The sequence below is a fragment of the Myxocyprinus asiaticus genome, chromosome 25, assembly GCF_019703515.2.
Source record: "Myxocyprinus asiaticus isolate MX2 ecotype Aquarium Trade chromosome 25, UBuf_Myxa_2, whole genome shotgun sequence".
Lineage (NCBI taxonomy): Eukaryota > Metazoa > Chordata > Actinopteri > Cypriniformes > Catostomidae > Myxocyprinus > Myxocyprinus asiaticus.
In genome coordinates, this window is record NC_059368.1 from 9,882,168 (window position 1) to 9,909,309 (window position 27,142).

Consider the following 27,142-nt stretch of genomic DNA (forward strand, 5'->3'; position numbering starts at 1 on the left):
GGTAAACTTGTTACTCGTGTTAAGTATGGATTTATTTGCCAAACTGTCATTTAGACCTTCCTCCTAGAGATGTCTTGACAGCCGTAGACTTTAGTCTTCGGAGCAAGGACGCGTTCGGTGTGAACGACCATCTAGACTATTTTATAAAAAAAAAAAAAAAAAAAAAAAAACAATTATATATATATATATGTGTGTGTGTGTTATTATTTATTCTAAAATGTATTTTCACACTAGCAAATTAACCACTCAAATATATAATGCTTAGAACCTCTTTCATTGGTCTATGACAAAAGCCCCTCCCATGTGGGCGGTGCTTTGATAGCAGATCTTGTTTGTGCGGTGCGCGTCACGCTTGAGTTGGATGGGATTTTTCTCTGAACTGTGCGGTTATCTGTAAGTGAGTGTGCTGGACCTTCATATGGACAGTACCGCTGATATGGAGTCCAGACAACAGGGTGAGCTTCCCCTCAGATCACTTTCATGTCTTATGTTCTGTGAAAAAAAAAAAAAAAAATGCATAGAAATATCTTTAAATATCTATGTAAATATATTTTCACTTTTATTCTGTAACCCTCAAATAACTTGCAGATTTGAGTTAAAGAGGGGTAGTATATTGCATGCTGGTGTTAGTGTTAATAGTTAATAGATCTGAACAGATAATAAGACAGCAAACAATATTAACATTTAATGAAGAAAAAAAAAAAAAAACATATACTCCGAGTCAAATTCATAGCGTCTTATAAGCTCCTTTTGGACTTAATTGTAACGTGGTGGTCAACTTTAGTCAGGGACATGTGATTAACGTTTTCCAGTGATCTGTTGCCAAAAAACACGTAAACAAATGTGGGGTACTAAATTAGGTTTTATCTGGAGAACCACGTGACCTTCCGTTTTCATTCCCCACGTGACTGTCTCGAGCTAATAATTGAAATCTTGTAACCAGATACTGGTGTTTTAAATACAAAATTTAGTGTATAATATAGGCTAGTATAGTGTTGGTTGAAAGTAATTTTTAACTATTAAATTCAAAGTCAATGTTGCTCTGCACACACTGTATTTAATATAATATTGTATTTAGGTACAGAACTGTACAGTACTGTAAAGTGTAGTACAGTAACATGTGTTGTTTGCAATTTTATAGTATAGAATAGTAAATTACACAAACTTATAAAAAATAAACAACATTTATTATTTATATTGCACAAACCCAAGGGTGCTTCACAAATTTGCATAACTAGTTAAATATTATAGTTAAGTGTAGTATAATATAGTACAATAAATTATAGAATATTATGGTATTTTGAATCAATATGTGAACACTAGAAGTGAAGTAAATGCAGCTTTGCATTCATTGTGTGACTTTGTGCATTTAACCTACTTCAAATTTTTTTTGCGTTTGTTTTGCAAATCATACTTCACAGAGCTGTACTCTTGCGTACTGACTCCTGAAGCAGTAGACTGGGGTAAGAGCTCGCTGTGTGATATGTTGAGATTGAATGTGACAAATCAAATCTCTATGGGGTTGATCTCTCATCCCCACCTCTGCATTGACGCATTGTGAGCTTGTTTAGCCATTCAGAAATATTTTCCCTAGGTGACTTGTAGATGGATATAGACAGCCATGTCCTCACATTGACCTGCTTTCCTCAGCTTTAAAGCCTTTTGCACAATCAAAACTTGTAAACATTTTACACTGGTTACTGGTTATTTGACATGCAAACCCTTTGTTGTGCCAGTGGCTTTCTTCAAATGCATGCAATTTAAGGGCTGCTTGAATGAAACATATAAAAACATTTGAGTTTGATGTGATTTTCTGTGTCTTTGTGAATAATCTTTGGTCCTGTATATTACGAGGGATTAATTTCATTCTTCATTGTTGCATGCAGACTGGTGAATTGATGATTGCATTTGTCTCTGTGATGTGAGTGCACTTTTGTCAGATGTGGTACTCTGACTTGACATTGTGTGAACGAATCAACTCATGTAATGTTCTCATTCTTTTTTGCTAAACAACAGAAGAGAGAGGAAACCTCCATGCAGGTAGGTCTCAGAAACATCTAATTCCATATGAAGGATCTTAGCTGTTGAGTTTTAAAAACAACACCGTTCCATGCTTTGCATGGTCACCATCTGGGATTTCCTGCCAGTTACTGAATACTCTGCCCTGTCTCTATGCAACAGTCAGCCGAATTAAATCCAGTCAGATTATCACAAAGGAGAAATTCATCGTATTACTATAGCAAGGCCAGAAATTACGCAACGCTGCATTGAAAGTGTGCCCTTAAAATTCTGGATACATTAGTTGTTTTTTGCATTATATAAAATTATTTTTTTAGTAGGAATGCATATTTTATTAACCATAGTCCAAAACCCCAACCCTAAACCTAACCATCAGTGGAGAGAAAATCCTAAAGGGAAAATACAACCTCTGACAACCTCTCAACACACCATCAGTCACACAAAAGGAAAAGGTATACACTAGTGTTGTCACGATACCAACATTTCAGTAGTCGGTACCAGTACTAGGAAAAATTCATGGTTCTTGATACCAATTTCAATACCACAGCAAAAATATGCTAATATGGTAATGTGATATTGAACACACTTTTTTAGCCTTTTTAAAGTTACATTTCAATGTCAGTAATAAATTAAAAGATATGCATGTGTCTTTTAAATGTTTCTGGTATTTTGTTCATCTTATAGTCAGAATATCCTCTTCTTCAAATTGAAGTCTTTCTCTGAAGACAGTGAAGTGATTCTTTGTGAGTCTTGTTGTGTCATCAAGAAGGAACATGAGGACATTGAGAGAGCTGGACAGAAGAGTAGCGCATAGTCCAGTGAGCTTGAAGAAGCTGAACTGTTGGGCACACTGCCCTAAAGGGACACTTAGCTGCTCAGATTACAAACCGAATGCTTTGACACAGCTCTGACTCGCTTACCCAGACAGCAGAATGTGATAAAGATGAACTCTGATTGGCCCACTTGACAGGGACAGAGTAGACCAGAAAATAAAATGTTGATTGATGACATAAACACTAAGATCAAGTTGTGGAAGAGTTTCTTTGTGATTATCACTAATTATTGTGTGGTTTTGTCTTCTGGGTCAAAATAGTTAAGCAGTCTGAGGCATTTTATTCTGGTCACAGTCTTTTCTGGAGGCGTGGGTTCGAATCCCACTTCTGACAAGCAACACCAAGTAAATGGGTTTGAAGGAATCAGTGTTATTTACTTCTCAGCTGAAGATCTTTATGAAAATTATGAAGAATTTAAACACAGTTACACATCACAAGTGGACGTTATAAAAATATGATCAATAAAAACACATTTCACCAATGATCACTACAAAATCATGAATAATTGTAATACATTTAAGTAAAGGATTGTATGTTCTTGGCATGTCTGCAAGCAAATCCATCAAAGAAGTGGTTTGGGTGGTATTCACACTTTTCTGATGTTTCTATGTTGGGGAGGGATTCAGTTTTTTTAGATATTAAAACTGATCAATCATTATTGATATGCTTTGTATTAATCCATCTTACTTTTAATTATGTAATTATTTAAGATGTAATTATTTTTATAGATATGTTATGGCCAGTGTGGGAAAATGACCCGGGGGGGGGGGGGGTTAAATGTCTTTAGATAAATGAAGACTGCCGAAAATATTTCTCACGAATAAACAATTATCATAAACAGCTGATTTTGTGGATTTCTAAAATTGTTTCTTTGAAGTGTGCTTTAAATTGGTGTAAGAGCTACAGGGGGAGTGACTGTCACTTTACTCACAGCTGATTGGTCCAGTATCTGTATGAGAACATAACCTTCCCCTGATCTGGTTAGCCGTTTAGCATATGTTACTGTGGGGATGCACCTCGATGAAAACCTATCCACCTTAGTTGGTACCGCGAAATCAGAGTTCGCTCAAACTAAGTTTTAAACTTGCATAGCTAGCCGCATAATCCTGCTTTGTGACATAGGCCACAGGTTCCCAAAAGCTTAGCCAAGGTGGTCTACCAGCTCCAGCTTTATATAGCCAAGCTGGACAATCTGTCTTGTTAGTAGACCTGCTTATTAAACACCTAAACCAGCTTGGACCAGCTAATGTCCAGTAAGAAACCTTGTAAAACCTGCAATCATCTGAAGCTAGTTTTACCTGGATTATTCAGCTGGAAACTCAGTTGATCTTATAATTGGCATTAAAAAGCAGGGTTTGTTTTTTTTTCAGAAATGCACTGAAATGCGTTATCATTTCAGATGGTCTCAGTTTGAATTTTAGATGACTCAGCATTTCATCAGTGGTGTTGGATGAACAAATTCAGTATCACACTTTTCCCATTAATAAACCTTCAGCAAAGGTTTAGCACTGAGTCTGTAGACAGTAGAAAAGCAATGGAGAGCAAAGGGTATTATTTTACATATTTAAGATGAATTTGATCCTCTGCACTTCCTCTTATTTGAGCCACAGACCCTTAAATAGATTTAGGGAATTAGATTCATGGGATAATTGGGAGGTTGATGCAAGGCATCAGGAAAGTTGCTTAGCAACCTTAACAAAGGGGCTGTGGAACTGTGAGATAATGGCTTTTTATAAAGCAACTTTTCTTATGAGTTATAAAAGATCCAACCCTCAGTTTTAATCTATATAAAGGAAAATCATATTTATCTCCTTTAAGTAAATCAAGTCTTGTAATACTGCTTAACTATACTTACATGTATGCATTGAACATGTGTTGATGATATTAGAGGTCAGCAAAGTCAGTAATTTAACATCCTTAAATTAAGCTTAGTGGGTTTTTTTCTTTGGGGGGGGTGTTATCTCTGAAATTGTACCATTTCAATTCCAAAACATTAGAAAATGTAATGCACTAAAAATATATTATTGCTATATCAGAATACTGTAGATCTTTTTATAGCCCTTTGCAGAAATTTCATTCCAGTATACAATAAGTCTGATGCCAGTGGGAAACCAATGAACCATCTTGCTTTAGTTTAAAGCAAGTATGGTATTTTGTACAAGCCAATGAATGGTGTAACTAAAGAATCCAGATCTTATTCTTGAGCACTTACATCAGCCACAACATTAAAACCACTGACATCTGACACTGACAGAGTGCCCATGCTGACTCCTGTCCACCGCCGAAAGCACCTACAATGGGCATGTGAGTGTCAGAACTGGACCTGGAAGAAGGTGGCCTGGTCTGATGAATCACATTTTCTTTAAAGTCATGTGGATGGCTGGGTGCGTGTGCGTCAATTACCTGGGGAAGAAATGGCAGCTGGATGCACTATGGGAAGAAGTCAGGCCGGCAGAGGCAGTGTGATGCTCTGGACAATGTTCTGCTGGGAAACCTTGGGTCCTGGCATTCATGTGGATGTTACTTTGGCAGGTACCACCTACCTAAAGATTGTTGCAGACCACGTACACCCCTTCATGGCAACGGAATTCCCTGATGGCAGTGGCCTCTTTAAGCAGGATAATGCGCCCTGCCACACCGCAAAAATGGTCCAGGAATGGCTTGAGGAACATAACAAAGAGTTCATGGTGTTGACTTGGCCTCCAAATTCCCCAGATCTCAATCCGATTGAGCATCTATGGGATGTGCTGGACCAACAAGTCCGATCCATGGAGACCCCACCTTGCAACTTACAGGACTTAAAGGATGCTGCTAACATCTTGGTGCCAGATACCACAGGACACCTTCAGAGGTTTTGTGGAGTCCATGCCTCGACGGGTTAGATCTGTTTTGGCAGCACGAGGGGGACCTACACGATATTAGGCAGGTAGTTTTAATGTTGTGGCTGATTGCAAATGTGAACAGACAGCTCTGCTTGGCTTCACTGCTCACTGATTTCATTTGCCACTGAAAGTGTATCACAGGTTTCATGCCACAACACTTTAATCAGGTTCTGATATAATGACTGACCAGTCCTCCAAGATGTGACTCTTGTTTCCCTTTGAACAAAAACAACCTCAACACTTACTTAGATTACTGGAGCCATGTCAAGGGCATTAGTATTTGAAACTGCTGTTTCTGGCATTGGACCTTCATTTTCTTGTCATTGCAAGATTTAGTGTTCTTTTTACTTTCACTTTAAGCATGTTGAGTGTTTTGACTTAACCTCTCTAGTTTCATGCTTTTGAAGAACATTGTTTTGAATTAATTGAAAAACAAATGTTTCTGTATCATTATAAAAAAAATGCATTTGTCAAACTATTTTATGGGGTCTTTAAAATGCCAAAATGATACTATAGCACATGGTGGTTTATTGGGTGAGTGATTTTGCAGAGGAAACTGGGATTTTAGAGAACTGGTTTGAGGTTTCAGCAACAGCAGTAGTAATCAAACCACATTCCTAATTTCACATCCTCTTGTATTACTGAAATTGAAATCTTGTGCATAACGGAACACTGTCGAATTGATCAACACTGCCCTCTGTACCAATGTTTCAGTCATTTATAAGAGGTATTTTTCATTTAAATCAACCCAATGTGTCCTTAAGACATGCTTCTGCGAGTTACTGGTTGAACAAAGAGATCCCATGTCAAGGCTTCAAGGTTACCAGGAATGTTTGTAAATGAATAATCCAATTTGTTTGGAACTTGAATGTGATTCATCATTAGACACTACTATACCTGTTGCATTTGTGTGATCAAGCTGCCTATAGATTGGAAGGTTTTGTCCAGGCCTCATGTTGTCAGTCTCTCTGCTTTTTTTGTGTACAGCCGATAATTAAATGTGCACAAATACACCTCCATTCAGGGGTGAGGCGACATAGTTATGGTTAGTGATGGATAAACATGTTTGCAGTTATCAAGGCTTCACTACACTCAAATATATATATATATATATATATAGTATATGTATATGTATATGTATATGTATATATATGTATATGTATATATATATATATGTATATGTATATATATATATATATATATATATATATATATATATATATATGTATATGTATATATATATATATATATATATATATATATATATGTATATGTATATATATATATATATATATGTATATATATATATATGTATATGTGTATATATATATATATATATATATATATATATGTGTATATGTGTATATGTGTATGTATATATATATATGTATATATATATATATATATATATATATATATATATATATAAATATATATACAGTTGTGCTCAAAAATTTGCATACCCTGGCAGAAATTTTGGCATTGATTTTGAAAATAGGACTGATCATGCAAAAATGAAAGTCTTTTATTTAAGGATAGTGATCATATGAAGCCATTTATCATCACATAGTTGTTTGGCTCCTTTTTAAATCATAATGGTAACAGAAATCACCCAAATGGCCCTGATCAAAAGTTTACACACCGTTGAATGTTTGGCTTTGTTACAGACACGCAAGGTGACACACACAGGTTTAAATGGCAATTAAAGGTTAATTTCCCACACCTGTGGCTTTTTAAATTGCAATTAGTGCTTGTGTATAAATAGTCAATGAGTTTGTTAGCTCTCACGTGGATGCACTGAGCAGGCTAGATACTGAGCCATGGGGAGCAGAAAAGAACTGTCAAAAAACCTGCGTAACAAGGTAATGGAACTTTATAAAGATGGAAAAGGATATAAAAAGATATCCAAAGCCTTGAAAATGCCAGTCAGTACTGTTCAATCACTTATTAAGAAGTGGAAAATTCATGGATCTCTTGATACCAAGCCAAGGTCAGGTAGGCCAAGAAAGATTTCAGCCACAACTGCCAGAAGAATTGTTCGGGATACAAATAAAAACCCACAGGTAACCTCAGGAGAAATACAGGCTGCTCTGGAAAAAGACGGTGTGGTTGTTTCAAGGAGCACAATACGACGATACTTGAACAAAAATAAGCTGCATGGTCGAGTTGCCAGAAAGAATACTTTACTGCACCAATGCCACAAAAAATTCCGGTTACAATATGCCCGACAACACCTTGACACGCCTCACAGCAGTGGCGATACCAAAATAGAGCTTTATGGTCACAACCATGTTTGGAGAGGGGTCAACAAGGCCTATAGTGAAAAGAATACCATCCCCACTGTGAAGCATGATGGTGGCTCACTGATGTTTTGGGGGTGTGTGAGCTCTAAAGGCACGGGGAATCTTGTGAAAATTGAGGGCAAGATGAATGCAGCATGTTATCAGAAAATACTGGCAGACAATTTGCATTCTTCTGCACAAAAGCTGTGCATGGGACGCTCTTGGACTTTCCAGCATGACAATGACACTAAGCACAAGGCCAAGTTGACCCTCCAGTGGTTCCAGCAGAAAAAGGTGAAGGTTCTGGAGTGGCCATCACAGTCTCCTGACCTTAATATCATCGAGCCACTCTGGGGAAATCTCAAACATGTGGTTCATGCAAGATGACCAAAGACTTTGCATGACCTTGGAGGCATTTTGCCAAGACAAATGGGCAGCTATACCACCTGCAAGAATTTGGGGCCTCATAGACAACTATTACAAAAGACTGCACACTGTCATTGATGCTAAAGGGGGCAATACACAATATTAAGAACTAAGGGTATGCAGACTTTTGAACTTTTGAACATTTAATTTTTTTCTTTGTTGCCATGTTTTGTTTTATGATTGTGCCATTCTGTTATAACCTACAGTTGAATATGAACCCCATAAGAAATAAAAGAAATGTGTTTTGCCTGCTCACTCATGTTTTCTTTAAAAATAGTACATATATTACCAATTCTCCAAGGGTATGCAAACCCAAATTTTTGCTGGTGGTATAGCTGCCCATTCATCTTGGCAATATGCCCAAATTTTCACAAGATTCCTCGTGCCTTTAGAACTCACACATCCCCAAAACGTCAGTGAGCCACCACCATGCATCACAGTGGGGATGGTATTCTTTTCACTATAGGCCTTGTTGACCCCTCTCCAATCATGGTTGTGACCATAAAGCTCTATTTTGGTATCGTCACTGCTGTGAGGTGTGTCAAGGTGTTGTCGGGCATATTGTAACTGGGATTTTTTGTGGCATTGGTGCAGTAAAGGCTTCTTTCTGGCAACTCGACCATGCAGCTCATTTTTGTTCAAGTATCGTCATATTGTGCTCCTTGAAACAACCACACCGTCTATTTCCAGAGCAGCCTGTATTTCTACTGAGGTTACCTGTGGGGTTTTCTTTGTATCCCGAACAATTCTTCTGGCAGTTGTGGCTGAAATCTTTCTTGGTCTACCTGACCTTGGCTTGGTATCAAGAGATCCCTGAATTTTCCACTTCTTAATAAGTGATTGAACAGTACTGACTGGCATTTTCAAGGCTTTGGATATCTTTTATATCATTTTCCATTTTTATAAAGTTCCATTACCTTATCACACAGGTCTTTTGACAGTTCTTTTCTGCTCCCTATGGCTCAGTATCTAGCCTGCTCAGTGCATCCACGTGAGAGCTAACAAACTCATTGACTATTTATACACAGACACTAATTGCAATTTAAAAAGCCACAGGTGTGGGAAATTAACCTTTAATTGCCATTTAAACCTGTGTGTGTCACATTGTGTGTCTGTAACAAGGCCAAACATTCAAGGGTATGTAAACTTTTGATCAGGGCCATTTGGGTGATTTCTGTTACCATTATGATTTAAAAAGGAGCCAAACAACTATGTAAAGACAGTTTTTTTGCATGATCAGTCCTATTTTCAAAATCAGTGCCAAAATTTCACAATTTCTGCCAGGGTATGCAAACTTTTGAGCACAACTGTATATATATATACACTACCGGTCAAAAGTTTTGAAACACTCATTCTTTTTTTGGTTTTGTTTTTTTTGTTTTTTTTTCACATTTTATAATAATAGTAAAGTCATCAAACTATGGAATAACATAAATGGAATAAATAAAACTGTGTTATATTTTAGCATCTTCAAAGTAGTCACCCTTTGCCTAGAATTTGCAGACATGTACTCTTGACATTTTCTCAACCAGCTTCTTGAGGTATCACCCTGGGATGCTTTTTAAACAGTATTGAAGGAGTTCCCATCTATGTTGGGCACTTATTGCCTGCTTTTCTTTATTATTTGGACAAGTCATCAATTTCAAAAACATTTTTTAATTAAATTTTAGTTTTATAATGAAATAAATGAATATGGTGGCACTATTATATTTTTGTCTACAAAACTAATTTCAAACATGTAAGCATATGCCTTCAGATCAAAAGATTTTTAAGATCATGAGAAATATTTCATTCAAGTGTTTCAAAACTTTTGACAGGTAGTGTATTTAAACTCTTCAAAAAAAGAAATGTCCCTTTTTCAGGACACTGTATTTTAAATATAATTTTATAAAAATCCAAATAACTTTACAGATCTTTATTGTAAAGGGTTTAAACAATGTTTTCCATGCTTGTTCAATGAACCATAAACAATTAATGAACATGCACCTGTGGAACGGTCGTTAAGACACTAACAGCTTACAGACAGTAGGCAATTAAGGTCACAGTTATAAAAACTTAAGACACTAAAGAGAGCTTTCTACTGACTCTGAAAAACACCAAAAGAAAGATGCCGAGGGTCCCTGCTCATCTGCATGAACGTGCCTTAGGCATGCTGCATGGGGGCATGAGGACTGCAGATCTGGCCAGGGCAATAAATTGCAATATCCGTACTGTGAGACGCCTAAGACAGCGCTACAGGGAGACAGAAAGGACAGCTGATCGTATTCGCAGTGGCAGACCACGTGTAACAACACCTGCATAGGATCGGTATATCCAAATATCACACCTGCGGGACAGGTACAGGATGGCAACAACAACTGCCCGAGTTACACCAGGAATGCACAATCCCTCCATCAGTGCTCAGACTGTCCGCAATAGGCTGAGAGAGGCTGGACTGAGGGCTTGTAGACCTGTTGTAAGGCAGGTCCTTACCAGACATCACCAGCAACAATGTCGCCTATGGGCACAAACCCACCTTCACTGGACCAGACAGGACTGGCAAAAAGTGCTCTTCACTGACGAGTTGCAGTTTTGTCTCACCAGGGGTGACGGTTGGACTCGCATTTATCGTCGAAGGAATGAGCATTACACCGAGGAGTACTCTGGAGCAGGATTGATTTGGAGGTGGAGGGTCCGTCATGGTCTGGGGCAGTGTGTCACAGCATCATTGGACTGAGCTTGTTGTAATTGCAGGCAGTCTCAACACTGTGCGTTACAGGGAAGATGTGGTCCTCCCTCGTGTGGTACCTTTGCTGCAGGCTCATCCTGACATGACCCTCCAGCATGACAATGCCACCAGCCATACTGCTCTTTTTGTGCATGATTTCCTGCAAGACAGGAATGACAGTGTTCTGCCATGGCCAGCGAAGAGCCCGGATCTCAATCCCATTGAGCACATCTAGGACCTGTTGGATTGGAGGGTGAGGGCTAGGGCCATACCCCCCAGAAATGTCCAGGAACTTGCAAGTGCCTTGGTGGAAGGGTGGGGTAACATCTCACAACAAGAACTGGCAAATCTGGTGCAGACCATGAGGAGGAGATGCACTGCAGTGCGTAATGCAGCTGGTGGTTACTTTTGATTTTGATTTAGGGACACATTATTCCATTTCTGTTAGTCACATGTCTGTGAAACTTGTTTAGTTTATGTCTTAGTTGTTGAATCTTTTTATGTTCATACAAATATTTATACAAAGTTAATTTTGCTGAAAATAAAAGCAGTTGAAAGTGAGAGGACATTTCTTTTTTGCTGAGCTTATATTCAAGCCATTTTTTAAGATTTACACTTTTCAATTTCATAAAAAAATTCCATCAAACTGAATTTTTTAAAATAATTTAATGTAAATAATTTTATTTTGTCAAAGATTACACTATTAATTTCAAAGGAATTTTGTTCTGAAATTTAAATGCGTTAATCAAATAATAAAATAAAATAAAATAAAAAATACATAAAAAATTGAGTAGACTAACTGGACTTCCTGCAAAATTACAAATGCCTCAAACATAAATGTGTGTGACTTTTGTCCTCTAAAATCTTTTAATGAAAAATATTTGAGATTTAAATACTCAAATTATTTTTAGAAGTATAATCTCCCAGTAGTGAGTTACATTACAGCAATAAGAAAAATGTTTAAGAAATGTTTTTGTAATGCTTCATAACCACAGTTTGTGGATTAATAAAGAATGTGTGCTCATAAACCTGTATATTTGTTTCAGATATTTTAAAGGGATAGTTTGCCCAAAAATGAAAATTCTTTCAATTACTCACCCTCATGTCATTCCAAACTCACAAGATGTTCTTTCTACCATGGAACACAAAAGGATATGTTAGGCACTGGCAGTATGTTAGTCTGTCACCATTCACTTTCATTGCATTTTTTTTTTTTTTTTTCCATTCAATGAAAGTGAATGGAGGCTGAGGCTGGGTTTGGAACATTAAGAGGTTAGAGCATTAACTTTCATTGTTCATCTAGTTTTGTACCCATTTTTTCCCAGGTTTATTGGACAAAGAACCTCTAAAGGAAGTGGATGAGGACATGGTGTCAGAGGTGGATCTCAACAACACTGTCACAGAAGAGGAGCGAGAGGAAATGCAGAATGAACTGGCTAAGGTACCTTCCCCACTGTGTTTAGCACTAATGTAATATAGAGTGAGACCGTCTTTATCCTATAGACCAGGAAAATGGGTTGCAGGAACAGTAAGAGCTGGCTGATCTTAAGAAACAATGGTTGTCATTCACTAATCATTGCATACAAGTGTTCTAACTTTTTCAGACAAAAATGTCCAGGTGCATATGTCCATAAATTTGTTTGTTATCTTCATTCTAATGTTGATGAATCTGAATTACTCGAAACAAGTCAGTTCATGCCTGCGGTTAGTACAGTAATTCACGGGTACAGGTGCAAACTCTCTTTTATATAGGTCTAGACCACACATGAACATCTTTCAGACCTCTCATTAGCCAGCTGTGAATAGGCATATACAGGCTGCATTTTAATGCAGAGGTTATCCCAGATTGTAACGCACATAATTTTTGTTAGTCTGAAATAAATAAGACTTATTGTAGGGAGTAGGGACTCTTACAATTTCTCATAGTATGTATTTTTATAAAAAAAATCAGCTTTAAGGGACAGTTCACCCAAAAATGAAAAATCTCTTATCATTTACTCACCCTCATGCCATCCCAGATGTCTATAACTTTCTTTCTTAAGCAGAACACAAACAAAGATTTTTAGAAAAATATCTCTGTAGGTCCATACAATGCAAGTGAATGGTTATTAGACCTTTGTAGCTCCAAAAATCACATAAAGGAAATATATTAAAGTAATCCACATGACTCCAGTGTTTAAATCCATATCTTCAGAAACAATATAATAGGTGTGGATGAGAAACAGAACAATATTTAAGTCCTTTTTTGCTCTAAATTTCCACTTTAACTTTCATTTTCAGAAGTGAAAGTGAAACTTAACATGCACCACATGTGACTTTCAGATGTAAAAGTTAAAGTTAAAGTGGAGATTTAAAGTAAAAAAGGACTTTTTTGATCTGTTTCTCACCCACACCTTCTGAAGACATGGATTTAACTACTGGAGTCTTATAGATTACTTTTATGTTTCCTTTATGGGATTTTTGGTGCAACAAATGTCTGATCACCATTCACTTGCATTGTATGGACCTACAGAGCTGAGATATTCTTCTAAAAATCATTGTTTGTGTTCTGCTGAAGAAGAAAGTATTACATATGGCATGAGGGTGAATATATGTTGAGAGAATTTTCATTTTTGGGTGTACTATCCCTTTAACACATTCCATGTTTCATTTAGGGTTGGTTCTAAATTTTATGCAAAAAAGCATATTTTTTTTTTTTAAACACACTAGTGAATGAGACCCGATGTAGTTATTGAGCTTGAAGGCCACAAAGCTCATGTAGGAACAGTCTTGAATGCTATGTAAATCCTGGCAGACATGTCTGCATTTTCCTGCATTTTGTTTTGCATGTTATGAGGGTAAAAAATTGCCGCTGTTACAAGCAATTTTTACCCGATCTGACCATTAGAAATGGCATTTGTTGGTGTAACCTTATGTAGTCAAGTTGATTGATGACTTGAATAAAACCTGTTCATTTAGATTATACCACATAAAGTTCAATTTAGGTTAATTGACAGTTTTTAAAATTAGAATTGATATGCACTGCAGTCCGATTTATTAGCATTGTACTGCAAGTGACTGCTTTGTTGCAGCAGAAATGGTTTGCATTATCTCATCCAGTACGTCCACTCATGATTGAAAATCATGAGACTAGAGCTTGTACTATTTGCCGTTTATCCTTGGGCTATTTTATCCTCCCAGATCTTTACGGTCCACTGGGCCATGTAAGGCCAACATAAACTGTGACTCATTTTATGTGTAAGTGCGAGAGGGTATGAACAGTTGACAGTTCATACTAGAATTGCATTATTGTTGTTCAGTAGCAATTCATTGTGTGTTTTCTGAGAAAAGGGCAGCTGTACACAAATCTGAAGAATATTACAAGAGGTCTTCAGCTTCCAGCCTTATTTACTCATGTTTCTTTTGTCAGTTAGAGGAGGAAATCATTACTTTGAAGCAAGTCCTGGCCTCCAAAGAGAAGTGCCACTTGGAGTTGAAACAGAAACTGGGGATCACACAGCTGACTGAACTACGACAGAACTTCAGCAAGAGCTGGTACGACATGCAGACCAGCACAGTGTAAGTAGTCTCTTCTTAATGCCTGTGATTGATGTCAGATTTCGTTCAGGCTTGTTGTATCTTTCAACAGTGACACTAAAGATTTGACAGACATCGGGCCTGTTTTCAAATACTTGTATGCCTCTGGTCCCTCCTTCAATTTAGTGTATGGGATTTTTGTACCCTTTTTATTGACCATTTGATTGCTTAGAGAAGTAATGACACACTTCTCATCAACAAGCTACACGATTTGAAGATTTTTGTTTACATGCCTCCTCCTGGAGAATGGACTGACATTTAGAACCTTAGAACAGCTCCACTGTTTTGGATGTGCTCTTTTAATTTACAGTACATTTAGGTTAAGGCCATCACAGTGTGATCTATATTGGTTGCTTCAGTTCCCTTTACCCAGGCAAACAATGACATTCTGCGACACACAATCCATTGCACAAGAATGATGTCATTGTGACCGGGCACTGATTGTGACATCTGTGCATGGATCCAAGCTGCACATTAGGGCTGGGCGATTAATTGAATTTTATTTTCAATCACGATTTTGGCTTCCAACCATTATGAAAACAAGATAATCGAGATAAAACGATTATTGTGCCACATTCCGTTTCGCAATGAAACGCCCTGGCGTTATACCTTTAAAGCGTTCTTTATTAAAGTTAAAATAATAAGGAAGCGGGTTATGAAAATAATCTCAGAAACTGGCATTTTTCTGTGCGGTCAGAGCCGCATCTAAGAATTGTGTGAAGTGTCCAGGGAAAAGATTGAATCTTCTGCCGGCTGATGCACACTCTAGCACAGGGATGCTCGTCACTTGCACGCGTTTGCTGCAGCTAGATTATAACATGATGGCTCGCGACGTAGTGAATCATAATATATGTGTCGCGTTCACTGCGTGTATCTTATCATGAAGAAAACTGGCAATACGCCAAAATATTTAATCAGGGCTTGACATTAACGCTTGTCAGGGACAAGTGGATTTCAGAAGGGGCAAGTGAAAGAGAATTTTACTTGCCCGGCCAGACAAGCAGACTGATTAAAGCGTCAATAACAAAAAAATAACCGGCTATATTTATGATAGCCTAGGTCTGTGTCACTTATTACAAAGTTCTACCATGTTTGTAGAAACTCCTTCCCCCTCGGGTAGGACCTACCATGGGACTTCTCCACATGACATACTTCCGGCAAGACTCAGTAAGACCATGTGATGTATTTCCACTCAAAATACCCCCCCCCCCCCTTCTCTGGGTGGGGTGTGGTGTGGTCTCTGTGGTGTCTTCCCCTTGGATGTGACTCCCCCCCAACATAGACATTTATGGCCCCCAGTCGGTTAACAAATTCCACTCTTTTTGGGGAGAAAAAAAGAGAAAAAGAGACCACGGCTGGGCTAGCCTGTCCCTATTTTTTTGGGCAGTCGACTTGTTCCCGAAGGACCGTTCGACGCTCAGAGTGTTGGGGGAGGTTACGTGACGGCCTGGTGCGCTGGCTACGAGGCACACAGCGGTCTGCCCGTCTCGCACCGCCAGTCCACGTAACACAGTTCAGCTAGTTGTGGCTTTTCGTATAGGGACCCCTAGTGTCACTACATCGACACAACGTCGAGCGAGTGACGGATAGGGAATGTCCTGGTTACTTTCGTAACCTCCGTTCCCTGATGGAGGGAACGAGACGTTGTGTCCCTCTTGCCACAACACTGAACTACCCGCTGAAATGGCCGGGACCTTGTCTCGGCTCCTCAGCACAAAAGCTGAATGAGTGGTTGCATACCAGCTCCTTTTATACCCGTATGTCCGGGGGAGTTGCATGCAAATTCCACTCGCCAATTCCCATTGGCCTTTTTTCAAAAAGCAGAGGTGTTTGGGGCTCCCAAGAGTGACCCCTAGTGTCACTACATCGACACAATGTCTCGTTCCCTCCTCAGGGTATGGAGGTTACGAAAGTAACCAGGATGTTTTATGTTGCATTTCATTCTGAATGTTTACTTGAATGCTTGATATCCTACTGCTGTTAAAAACTTTTAAAGCTGTTAAAAAACACTGAATTTTCTTAACTTGTATTTTTTGTTATATTATTTGTAATCAGTTTCTATTCATTGCTGTTTTTCATTGTTATTTTATTACTTCTAAAAAAACAGTTTACTAGTCTTGAATAATTACTTAAGAACTTGAAACCATTCTTCCATAATTCACATATTAGTTAGTGTTATTATTTGTTGTGGTTTTGAAGCTGGTATTGAGAATCATCAAATTTAACTACCGACTACTGAAATTTTGGTATTGTGATAATGTATAGCCTTTATTGTACATGGTAGATCTTGCTGCAATAACATGATGAAAAAGTAAATCTCATTCCATAGAAGTGTGAGCAACCCAGCTGTAAATGGTGGAGATGGAGGCTTTCCTTTATTTGATTACCATACATAACATAAAATAATTATCATATGACAATAGCCTCCTCCCCTACCCAGTTCAGTTTACATTTCAAGTTCAAGGAAATCCACTGTTAAAAAGACAAGTTTTTTTTTTTTTTTTTTTTAAAGTTCAGTAAATGAATGATGTTTCCAAAGTCAATGAGTAATCGTGTTAAATAATCGTGATCTCAGTATTGACCAAAATAATCGTGATTATGATTTTTGCCATAATCGAGCAGCCCTACTGCACATCTCTCTTTTTCTCTTATAACGGCACACTCTTGCTGTTTTTGTGTGAGCTATTGATTGTTTAACCCTTTGACCTCTCAGGTCAGGCAGTCTTACCTTTTTTCTTAGATTATGAATATACTCACAGTTGAAGGGCGTTGTTAGGCATGACACGATGCATAAAAATACCACATCATAAAAATATTAAGGACACAAATGTTTATTAAAATGTTCATTTCTAAGTAAAATTACATGAAACCTTACCGTTAGAAGATACAGGATAGGCCACATCCACACTAATCTTAAAGGTACACTCAGTAACTTTTTGCTCATGTCATCTTGGACTTACAGTGACACCTGGGCTGCATCCGAAAGTGTAGGCAGCTGATTTGCTGCCTAATCGGTTATTGTCTTAACTGTCAGCTGGTTTGAATGAATGGAACTCTTAAGGAAACTGGTCTCTGAACAGTTTGAAAAGCACCTTATTTTTATCCTGCCTCCATATACAGCCGCCGAAGGCAGCATTTTCCTGGTTTCGGATGCAGCCATGGTGTGGATGCAGCATCATTCAAAATCAATAGTTTTCAGTTGCAGATGCCATTGTAGAAATTCACTATTCACAATCAGCTATGATTAATTTAATGTGAAAGTGTCCAATAACAAGACAGTTACTGAGATTAAGCGAGTAGTATTCAGCTTTTCATGTGATTCAAAAATGGCAGCCCCCATGAGGGCACCCCTCCCGCATGTAGAATAAAACAGCTTTTATAAGGATACATGTGAGTGCTCATGGTTTCAAAATTACAATTCATTTCTTTAGAAGTAACAGTTTTTAATGGGGAAAAAATTACTGAGTGCACCTTTAATTTTGAAACCACCATTTTTTTAGTTTCCCAACGTTATTCCAAAGTACAATGTGTAGTAATGAAGAGCGTTTTTTAAATGCTCTATTTTTGGTGGAGGAAAACGGCATTCTAGTGTGAATGAGAGTTGTAAACATAGCGAAATGAATACGTTTACAAATGAAAACGTATTAGAGTGGATGTGGCCATATGGTCACATTTGCCAGCCAGACTTCAGTCTACAAAGACGGACTTCACAGAGGATGAATTGATGCACTCTCAAAGATATGGGATTCTTCATGAGCCTCTGTCTGAAGCATGGGCTCAGGATGGAGTTATTACCTGCCATAAGCTTCCAGCCGGACTGCGATGCTCCTCACTGAATGATACCTATATCAACTTGGTCAAAGGAGGGACAGCATTCTTTTAAACAACATAAAAAATGAATTAATCACTAACAAAAGCCTTCATCGGCCAAAATCAAAGGACAATGCATCTACGTGTATATCCTCAGTTAATTCGGGATGACTTCAAGGACTGTAACACTAAAACTTATAGTTCATATAAAACCATTTGTTTAATCATTGACCCACAACACTTACTTAGTTCATTAATTTTAACCACAAAACATAAATAACTAATATTGGCATTATATTCATTCTTTTTCTGTTATAGCATAATTTCATGTACAGCCGCTTTGAAACAATGCCTGTTGTGAAAAGCACTATACAAATAAATTTGACTTGACTTGACTTGGTGCGTTCATGTCAAGTTTTTTTATCAATCAGCATCCATGAGCATGAGCGGAACTATCCGTTTTACAATTGTGATAATGACTGGCTGACTGTACAGTATCCCTTACTTATACCATCAGAAGAACCACTTAACATTAGAGTCATTAATGGTATTCATTTATTATTAATGTTATTAATGTAGAATAACAACAATATAAGGGAATGCTTACGATATATATATATATATATATATATATATATATATATATATATATATATATATATATATATATATATATATATATATATATATACTACCTTAGTCTCTCTGTCCTCGCCTTGTGTTTATAGTCCCATGTTCCTCTGGTTATTCAGTTGCTACATAGTGATTTGGTAACTAGCTTCTCAAATAAATAGCCCTTCTCATGTGGCAGTTGCCATGGCATGCGGCTTGTTGGCTGAGAGGGCCAAACTGATCAGATAGCGTCTACTGACTGATACAGATGATTCCCATATCAGCCACAATGTCTCCACACAAACACACGCACTCACATCAATTTAACAGGTTTAGACTCCCTGGACTGATCTATGGCCAGTTGTAGAAGAACAATGGACATCTGCGCTTAAGTAGAATTATTTGAGTGCTTTTTTTACACAAATTATTACGTGTGAGCTCAGAGATCACCATTCATTTTCGTTGTATGGAAAGAGCAGATTGGACATTTTACCAGTGTTTGGGAGTAGCTAACTAAAAGTAGCGATGCTACTAATTGAATTACATTTTTCAGTAGCGTTACAGTAGCTTTGCTGTTTTCACAATGGTGTAGCCTTTCGAACGACTTTTGGATTTTTGGGTAAACTATATTCTTTTAACGCACATGATTTGCGGAAGGTGCGTTAAAAGAACACATTTTGACCAGTTGGACTGATTGAGACATGTGAATGGATTACGTTACAGTGCAATACTTATGCGACTTAATTATCTTAAATAAAAAAATGAATCTTTTGTTTTTGCAAAGTTGCACTCAATCCACCTGACTCAAATTATCTGAGGGGGTATGTGACCCCAAATGATAAAAGGCTCTGTGTTGTTTCAGTAAATGTGCCTGCTTTTTGTTTACAACATTTCCTGGTTCGTTCTCTGTACTGGCTAATATTTGAATGTTATGTTCAGTGCACTCTTTTTGCCTCTGCAGATTTAGACAAACCATAAATATCGCTGTTTACGTACATGGCACCCGTGATGAGAATCTGTTATTTTTATGCCGTACTGGCAGGTACAAAAGGACCTCTGAGACTCTGAGCATGGCAGGACAGAGGACATCTGCGGCCTTCAGCAATCTGGGCACTACCATCAGCAGGAAGTTTGGAGACATGAGGTAGGATGTCACTTCCCCTTTTGCCTCTTTCTTCTGTCCAAACCTTTCCTGCTTTTCTCTTCTGCTTTGAAACACCACCACTCTTTTAGAAACGCAAATACACACTCACTGAGGCTTTACCTCGGACAGTCTGTTTGAGCGGGCATGCTAGGGTTACACAAGCCTCAGTTTAAGCAGCTTTCAGTGGGCCTGATTGGGGGCAGGTCCAGCTGGCATTGAAATAAGAGCTTTTGGTTGCATGAAAAATATACCAGGTCATCTTGACTGGATCTTGGATGTTTGAGACACTCTATGACAATAGATGCTTTCAGTTCAGAAGTACAGAAAGAGAGTTTTCATAAAGATTCGCCTTTAATAAGTATTATTTGTTTGAGTCATTCAGTATAGGCATTGTCCTGACCAAATGGGTAAAGCTTTACAGATGGCAAGCTTATACACTGCAAAATATATAACAAAAAGAAAACAATATATGGCTTGTTTTTCAGTACAATTATCTTCTAATCATTATTATTTCTCTAATTTAATGCATGATGTTATGTTTCGCCTCTCACCCATGCCTTTTCTTTGGTGCTAATAAAAAATTGGACTTTACTGTTAAATTGGACATTTATGTTTATCCTTATTTTACTTCAGCATGTTTGGCCTTCAGATACTGTATCCCAAGAGGTATGTGTGTGTGGTTGCCAGTGTACAAGACTGTCTCTCTGCATGTGTGTGTGTGTGGGGGGGGAGTTGTTTGATCTTACATATAGTAGCAGACCACATAATTATAGTTCAGTCATTTCACTCTGTGCCACGACTGAAGATGATCACAATGGAAATATATAGGACAAAAGCCTGATGTTAATGTATACTGCAAAAAATTTCCAAAATGTGTGCACATTTTGATGTTTAAATGGCATTATGGCCTATTAGAAATTCATCTGATTGCCTTAATCTAGTGCTGTCAAGGTTTGATATAATTCTGACTATCTGAGGGATAGTTCACCCAAAAATGATAATTCTTTAATCATTTACTCACCCTAATATCATTTGTATCGAATCACCCATCAAACTCATATAAAGTACTTTCTTCTGTGGAACACACACAAAGATTTTTCAAAGGATTTAGGATGGGTTTTTGCCCATACTTTCAAGCTCCAAAAAGGACATAAAGGCAGCATGAAAGTAATCCATATAGTTTATAGTGAATAAGAATTTTGGTCTGTTTCTCACACAAATTGATCGTATCGCTTCAGAAGACATGGGTTAAACCACTCGAGTCTTATGGATCTTTTATGCTGCCTTTATGTCCTTTTTTAAAGCTTGAAAGTTTTGGACCACATTGACTTACATTGTATGGAAATAAAACACTTCATACATCCTTCAAAATTTCTTCATTTGTGTTCTGCAGAAGAAAAAAGTAATGTGGGTTTGTGATGGCATTAGGGTGAGTAACTGAGGAGAGAATTATAATTTTGGGGTGAACTATCCCTTTAACTAGGAAAACTGCATGCCTTTTCTATGCCCCCAAAATAGGTTTAAACTTTATATCGTAAAGCCTAATTACGTCATCAAAAATGATTCACCATGTTCTTTCCCCTTTATGCACACCTCAGGTCATATTCTATTGGGTAAGATATTGCCAGCATGGTCTCATGAAATTTACGTGAACATTGCAACGTTTTTGCAAAACTGAAATTACGTTATTCATTCCACGTTTGGCTGCAGTTTCAAAGTGAAATGTCCAGCAGAGGGGGCCAAAACCGAGCGAAATGAGGTTGTAATCAGACAAGGTTTTTAAGGTGAATTTTAGATGGAGGTTTTAATGAATAAAACGTACCTCCCTGACCTACAACAGTACCCTAATCCTAACCGATAGTTTTAAAAGGCAAATAAAAAAAAAAAATAAAAAAAAACAAGTTTACTGAAGCAACCATGTAATTCCGTTTTACTTCAATGCCTGAGTAATAGAGTGAAAAATGTAATTGTATAAAGTCATAATCAGCAATTTTACTCGTGATTTCTGTGACAATGAATAATGCATAGTTGTTGTAGCACCTCTAGTGTTCATTTCACCAGAAACTGCAGCAAAATGTAGAAAGCGGTACGTAAAAGTCAGTTTGCAAAAATGTATATAGAGTAACGTTCATTCTTTCAGACCAGGTTGGATATTGAATGCATGGAAGCAGACAGAGATTAGACATAGCTGCTTTGTTTTAGCATCTGCATGATACTTGAGAACAGTGACCATTCTGAAACTAAATCTTACTTAAAGATGGGACTCGGAACACTGTATTTCCATAAAAAGGGAAAATACTTTATCTGACCAGGCAGCTAATATGAAGATTTCACTACAACTTCAGTTAATGTCAATCTATTGAGACCAGTTTCACTATGACATCGATTGTGTTCATCTGTATTTTGCAAATGCTATAAATGTAATATCCAGACAATAGATTAATAAACTCCTTTAAGAAGATTAATTAGACTCGCAAATGATTTTAGGACATAACACGAGAACGAGTTAAACAGTTAATAGTGTTGCACCATTGTCATTTAAAAGTTAAGTTATTTAAAATCCTAAGACACAATTATATACCTGTCTCTGGCATTAAAGGGTTAGTTCACCCAAAAATGAAAATTCTTTCATCATTAACTCACCCTTATGCCATCCCAGATGTGTATGATTTTCTTTCTTCTGCAGAACTCAAACGATTTTTAGAAGAATATCTCAGCTCTGTAGGTCCATACAATGCAAGTGAATGGGTGCCAAAATTTTGAAGCTCCAAAAACCACATAAGTGCAACTTAAATGTACTCCAAATGACTCTGGTGGTTAAATCCATATCTTCTGAAGCAATGTGATAGGGTTGGGTGAGAAACAGATCAATATTTATGTCCTTTTTCCTTCACTTTCACTTTCTCCTTCTTCTGTTTTTGGTTATTCACATTCTTCATGCATTTCAACCCCTACTGAGCAGGGAGGTGTATTTATATTAAAATATTACTTAAATATGATCTGTTTCTCACCCACACCCATCATATCGTGTCTCAACACATGGATTTAACTACTGAAGTCTTATGAATTATTTTTATGCTCCCTTTATGTGGATTGTGAAGTTTCAAAATGTTGGCACCCATTCATTTTAATTGTGAGCTGAAATATTCTTCTACAAATTTTAATTTGTGTTCTGCAGAAGAAAAAGTCATACACATCTGGAATGCCAGGAGGGTGAGTAAATCATGAGAGAATTTTCATTTTTGGGTGAACTATCCCTTTAATACAACATATTTAATTACACTAATGTTGATTTTTACTAGATTGCAATTTCATCATGTGTTGCTCTTCATTAACTATTTATGTGGTGACTGATTATTTATGTAATGCTTTGTTTTGATCTATAATTTATGTATAAAATAGTAGAACTTCCCCCTTCTGCTTGCATAGCTTCTGTTATCAGGATGTACTTTAGTGCTTACCAATAGTGCATTGAAAACAGTGTGCCAATGGTCATACACCTTAAAATCTTTCACTACAGTTTCCTTATTTGAATGCCGTTTGTGCAGCTAGTGTATAGCTACTGTATATCAGGAGTGCATGTGCATGCATTTATTACAGTATAGATAGAATCATTACACGATCTGGTAATAATTAGCACTGTAAATATACACATTTTCTTTTGCAATATGTGTATGTCCATGATAATGATTCAGCCTCTCTCTTGCTTGGCCATGCTTTCATGGGACAGCTATTCTATACGCCATTCAATGAGTATGCCTGCAATGAGGTAAATGTGTATGTGAAAGTATTAAACTGCTTGCTTTGCATGTATGTTTTTATTTCCTTTAATAATTTATTCTGAAAATAAAAATAATAATAACAAAAATGTCAAAAGTGGTGTCTATGTGGAGCCTGGGTAGCTCAGCGAGTATTGACGCTGACTACCACCCCTGGAGTCGCGAGTTCGAATCCAGGGTGTGTAGAGTGACTCCAGCCAGGTCTCCTAAGCAACCAATTTGGCCCGGTTGCTAGGGAGGGTAGAGTCACATGGTGTAACCTACTCATGGTCGTGATTTAGTGGTTCTTGCTCTCAATGGGGCGCGTGGTAAGTTGTGCATGGAGCGCGGAGAATAGCATGAGCCTCCACATGCAGAGTCTCCGCGGTGTCATGCACAATGAGCCACGTGATAAGATGCATGTATTGATGGTCTCAGAAGCAGAGGCAACTGAGACTTGTCCTCCACCACTTGTCCTCCACCACTCCACCTGGAGTAACCGCGCCACCATGAGGACCTACTAAGTAGTGGGAACTTGGGCATTCCAAATTGGGAGAGAAGGGGATAAAATAAGTGGTGTCTATGATACAAACAACACATAAAATAAATGTGACATTCTAACAGTACATTGTTAATAGCTCACAATAGCTTGAGTCTTTTTTCAGATTTCTAAACAGCTCTGGTTGTGTTGCATTAGAAAACTGTAAATAATGTTAGATCCAAAATAATGTTAGATCTTGCATGTCATTACCAGTGTTGGGTAAGTTACTCTAAAAAAGCAATTAATTACTAACTACTAATTACATCTTCTAAATTGTAATTAGATTACTGGACTAATTACTCTGTCTGAAAAGTAATTGCATTAGTTATTACTAATTACTTACTAAAACCCTTATCAACCTCGACTAGATGAAAAATATAAGGATAGACATGAAATTGTTCTTTTAATACTTTCAAATAAATCATATAAAATCAAATAAATTATTCATGAACTGGCCAAAGAATTTAAGGGAGCTGCATTAAATTAGAAAACATATTTTAACATTAGACGTTAAATTTTAAATTCACTATTGTTTTATACAGAATTGTTCTGTAGTCTATGCAGTATTTAACACAATTACATCAGAAGTAACTGTAATTAAATTACTGAAAAATTAAAAGTAATCCATTACATTTTCAATGAAAAAGTCATTTAATTATAGTAATTAATTACTTAGTTATTGCACAATAACAAAGCCCAGCAAGTACGTTAGGACCTTTATTGAATGGACCAGATCTGTAATTGCGTAGTTATTTAGAGTGTGCAATATGAAACTAAACTGTCTTTATTTTAACAGGAACTCGCCTAGTTTCAAGTCATTTGAGGAGAAAGTGGAAAGCACAGTTTCTAACATCAAGGTAAGGCTGATTTGTAATAATTTTATTGGGTGGTCAAAATTGGCAAAGATTTCAGCCAAACAGGCTGTTTTTTTTTGTTGTAAATCATTCAGTGGGGATCATTGGAAGCTTTCCAACTTCAGTGTGCTTAATGTCAACAGTAGCCAATGTCATGAATGTTTTCAACACTGCACTGTTTGTGTTCTGAGCAGTCAAAGGTTGGAAGCACTGGAGGTGCTGGCAGTTTCGAGGAGGTGTTATCATCAGCTGCTCAGGCCAGTGCCCAGGACACCCCTACAAACAGTATAACCAAGAGCAGTGAGTGCACGTGCTAAGGGTCTTGACAGTCTTCTGGATTACCCATGGAACTCTGATGCCCCCTAATGGTCTGGAGACCATAGTGTTAGCTGGGAGTGCTAAAATTGCACTAGGGGCCCAAAACATAGTAATATATTCCTTTCAGATGTTACGTGTAAAAGTGGAGCACATTTTTCTTTAACTCTCGGTCGAAATAATTATATTTTTCAAGAAGTCTGCCTTTGACAAACCTATTATTAATTCGCTGCATTACTTTTATCATTAATTTATACTAACTCAGCATTGTGTGACTGTAACAAAGCATTAAGCATTTCCTGGACCAAAAATAATGGCTGCATGTGCAATCCTAAGAGAAGTACAGTACTTGAAAAAATGTTTAACAAAAACAGATGTCAGACTTGCTATTTAAATATTTCCCTTCCTTAACTTATTTGTTCTTTGTCTTATTCTCACTGTATACCCAACAACTAAAGCACACATGTGCTGATAAACAGCAAATTATGTAGGATTTATTTTTCTCAGTGACGGCTTTAAATGTACATTGTTATAATGTATTGGCAACAATAATTGTCATTAACCAAAAATGTATAGCATTTTATTGTTTTTCTTTTCTTTTTTTCTTCATACTTTATGTAAAATTAGACTTTGTAACAGCTTTGTGGGTATAGCTTTGACATTGAGGTCAATTGTTATTTAAACTTGATTTTTGTAATTTAAAAGATCTTACTTCAAATGCATACTCAGTGTTGAACTTGACCTGTTGTTGGCACAACTTTTGCCATTTAAATGATTTTTGCAGTCACCAAGTCCTGGATCATCAGTCCTGAAATTAAGACCCATGATCAGAAACCATAAAATTAAAATGAACTTTTTATTGTGCTTTTGTCCCTATTAAGAGTAAAGTCTTGCGGAGTCTTTGCAAAAAAGTTCATACAATAGATGTCACTCAAAACTTTTGTAAGAGATATTTATTTTTTGTAGTTACTGCTTAACTATAACATTTTACATGTTACTTTTTTAATCACTGGGATCTGCTTGGTGGTGTTCAGGAAGTTTATAAAATTTGTGTTTAAGTGAGATGCTTTAATTGGAATGAAATTGAAATGATGCTTAATCTGTGTTCCTGTTCTTTCATGGCCTGCTACAACCCTAAGTCTGTTAAAAGCTACTAAAACAACTGATTGGCAAACAGAAATTATTAATATGACTTCAATATGAGTGCATGTAATTGCTTATCTCCAAAATGCTGAGAGAGCATTTGGCGGACATGATTTCCTTCTATTTAAAGGAATAGCTCAATCAAAAATGAGAATTCTCTCATCATTTACTCACCCTCATGCCATTCCAGATATGTTTGACTTTATCTCTTCTGCAGAACACAAACAAAGATTTTTGAAG

The 27,142-nt window shown here is 37.2% G+C and overlaps 1 protein-coding gene across 3 annotated transcripts; it reads left to right on the forward strand.

Annotated features, from left to right (window-relative positions):
• The first annotated feature begins 327 nt into the window (after positions 1–327).
• On the forward strand, positions 328–26,863 carry LOC127416074 (tumor protein D53-like). 3 transcript variants are annotated; one of them, XM_051655193.1, is made up of 9 exons: positions 365–455; positions 1,422–1,463; positions 2,017–2,040; positions 12,475–12,590; positions 14,559–14,707; positions 20,190–20,291; positions 24,022–24,060; positions 25,387–25,447; positions 25,639–26,863. In XM_051655193.1, exons 1-9 carry the CDS (start codon positions 419–421, stop codon positions 25,759–25,761), a joined length of 693 nt encoding a protein of 230 aa, XP_051511153.1. In that variant the 5' UTR covers positions 365–418; the 3' UTR covers positions 25,762–26,863. The 3 variants fall into 3 exon arrangements, with proteins under 3 accessions (XP_051511155.1, XP_051511153.1, XP_051511154.1); XM_051655194.1 differs by lacking the exon at positions 24,022–24,060 and having other exon boundaries at positions 366–455; XM_051655195.1 differs by lacking the exons at positions 1,422–1,463; positions 2,017–2,040 and having other exon boundaries at positions 328–455.
• Positions 26,864–27,142: the final 279 nt, after the last annotated feature.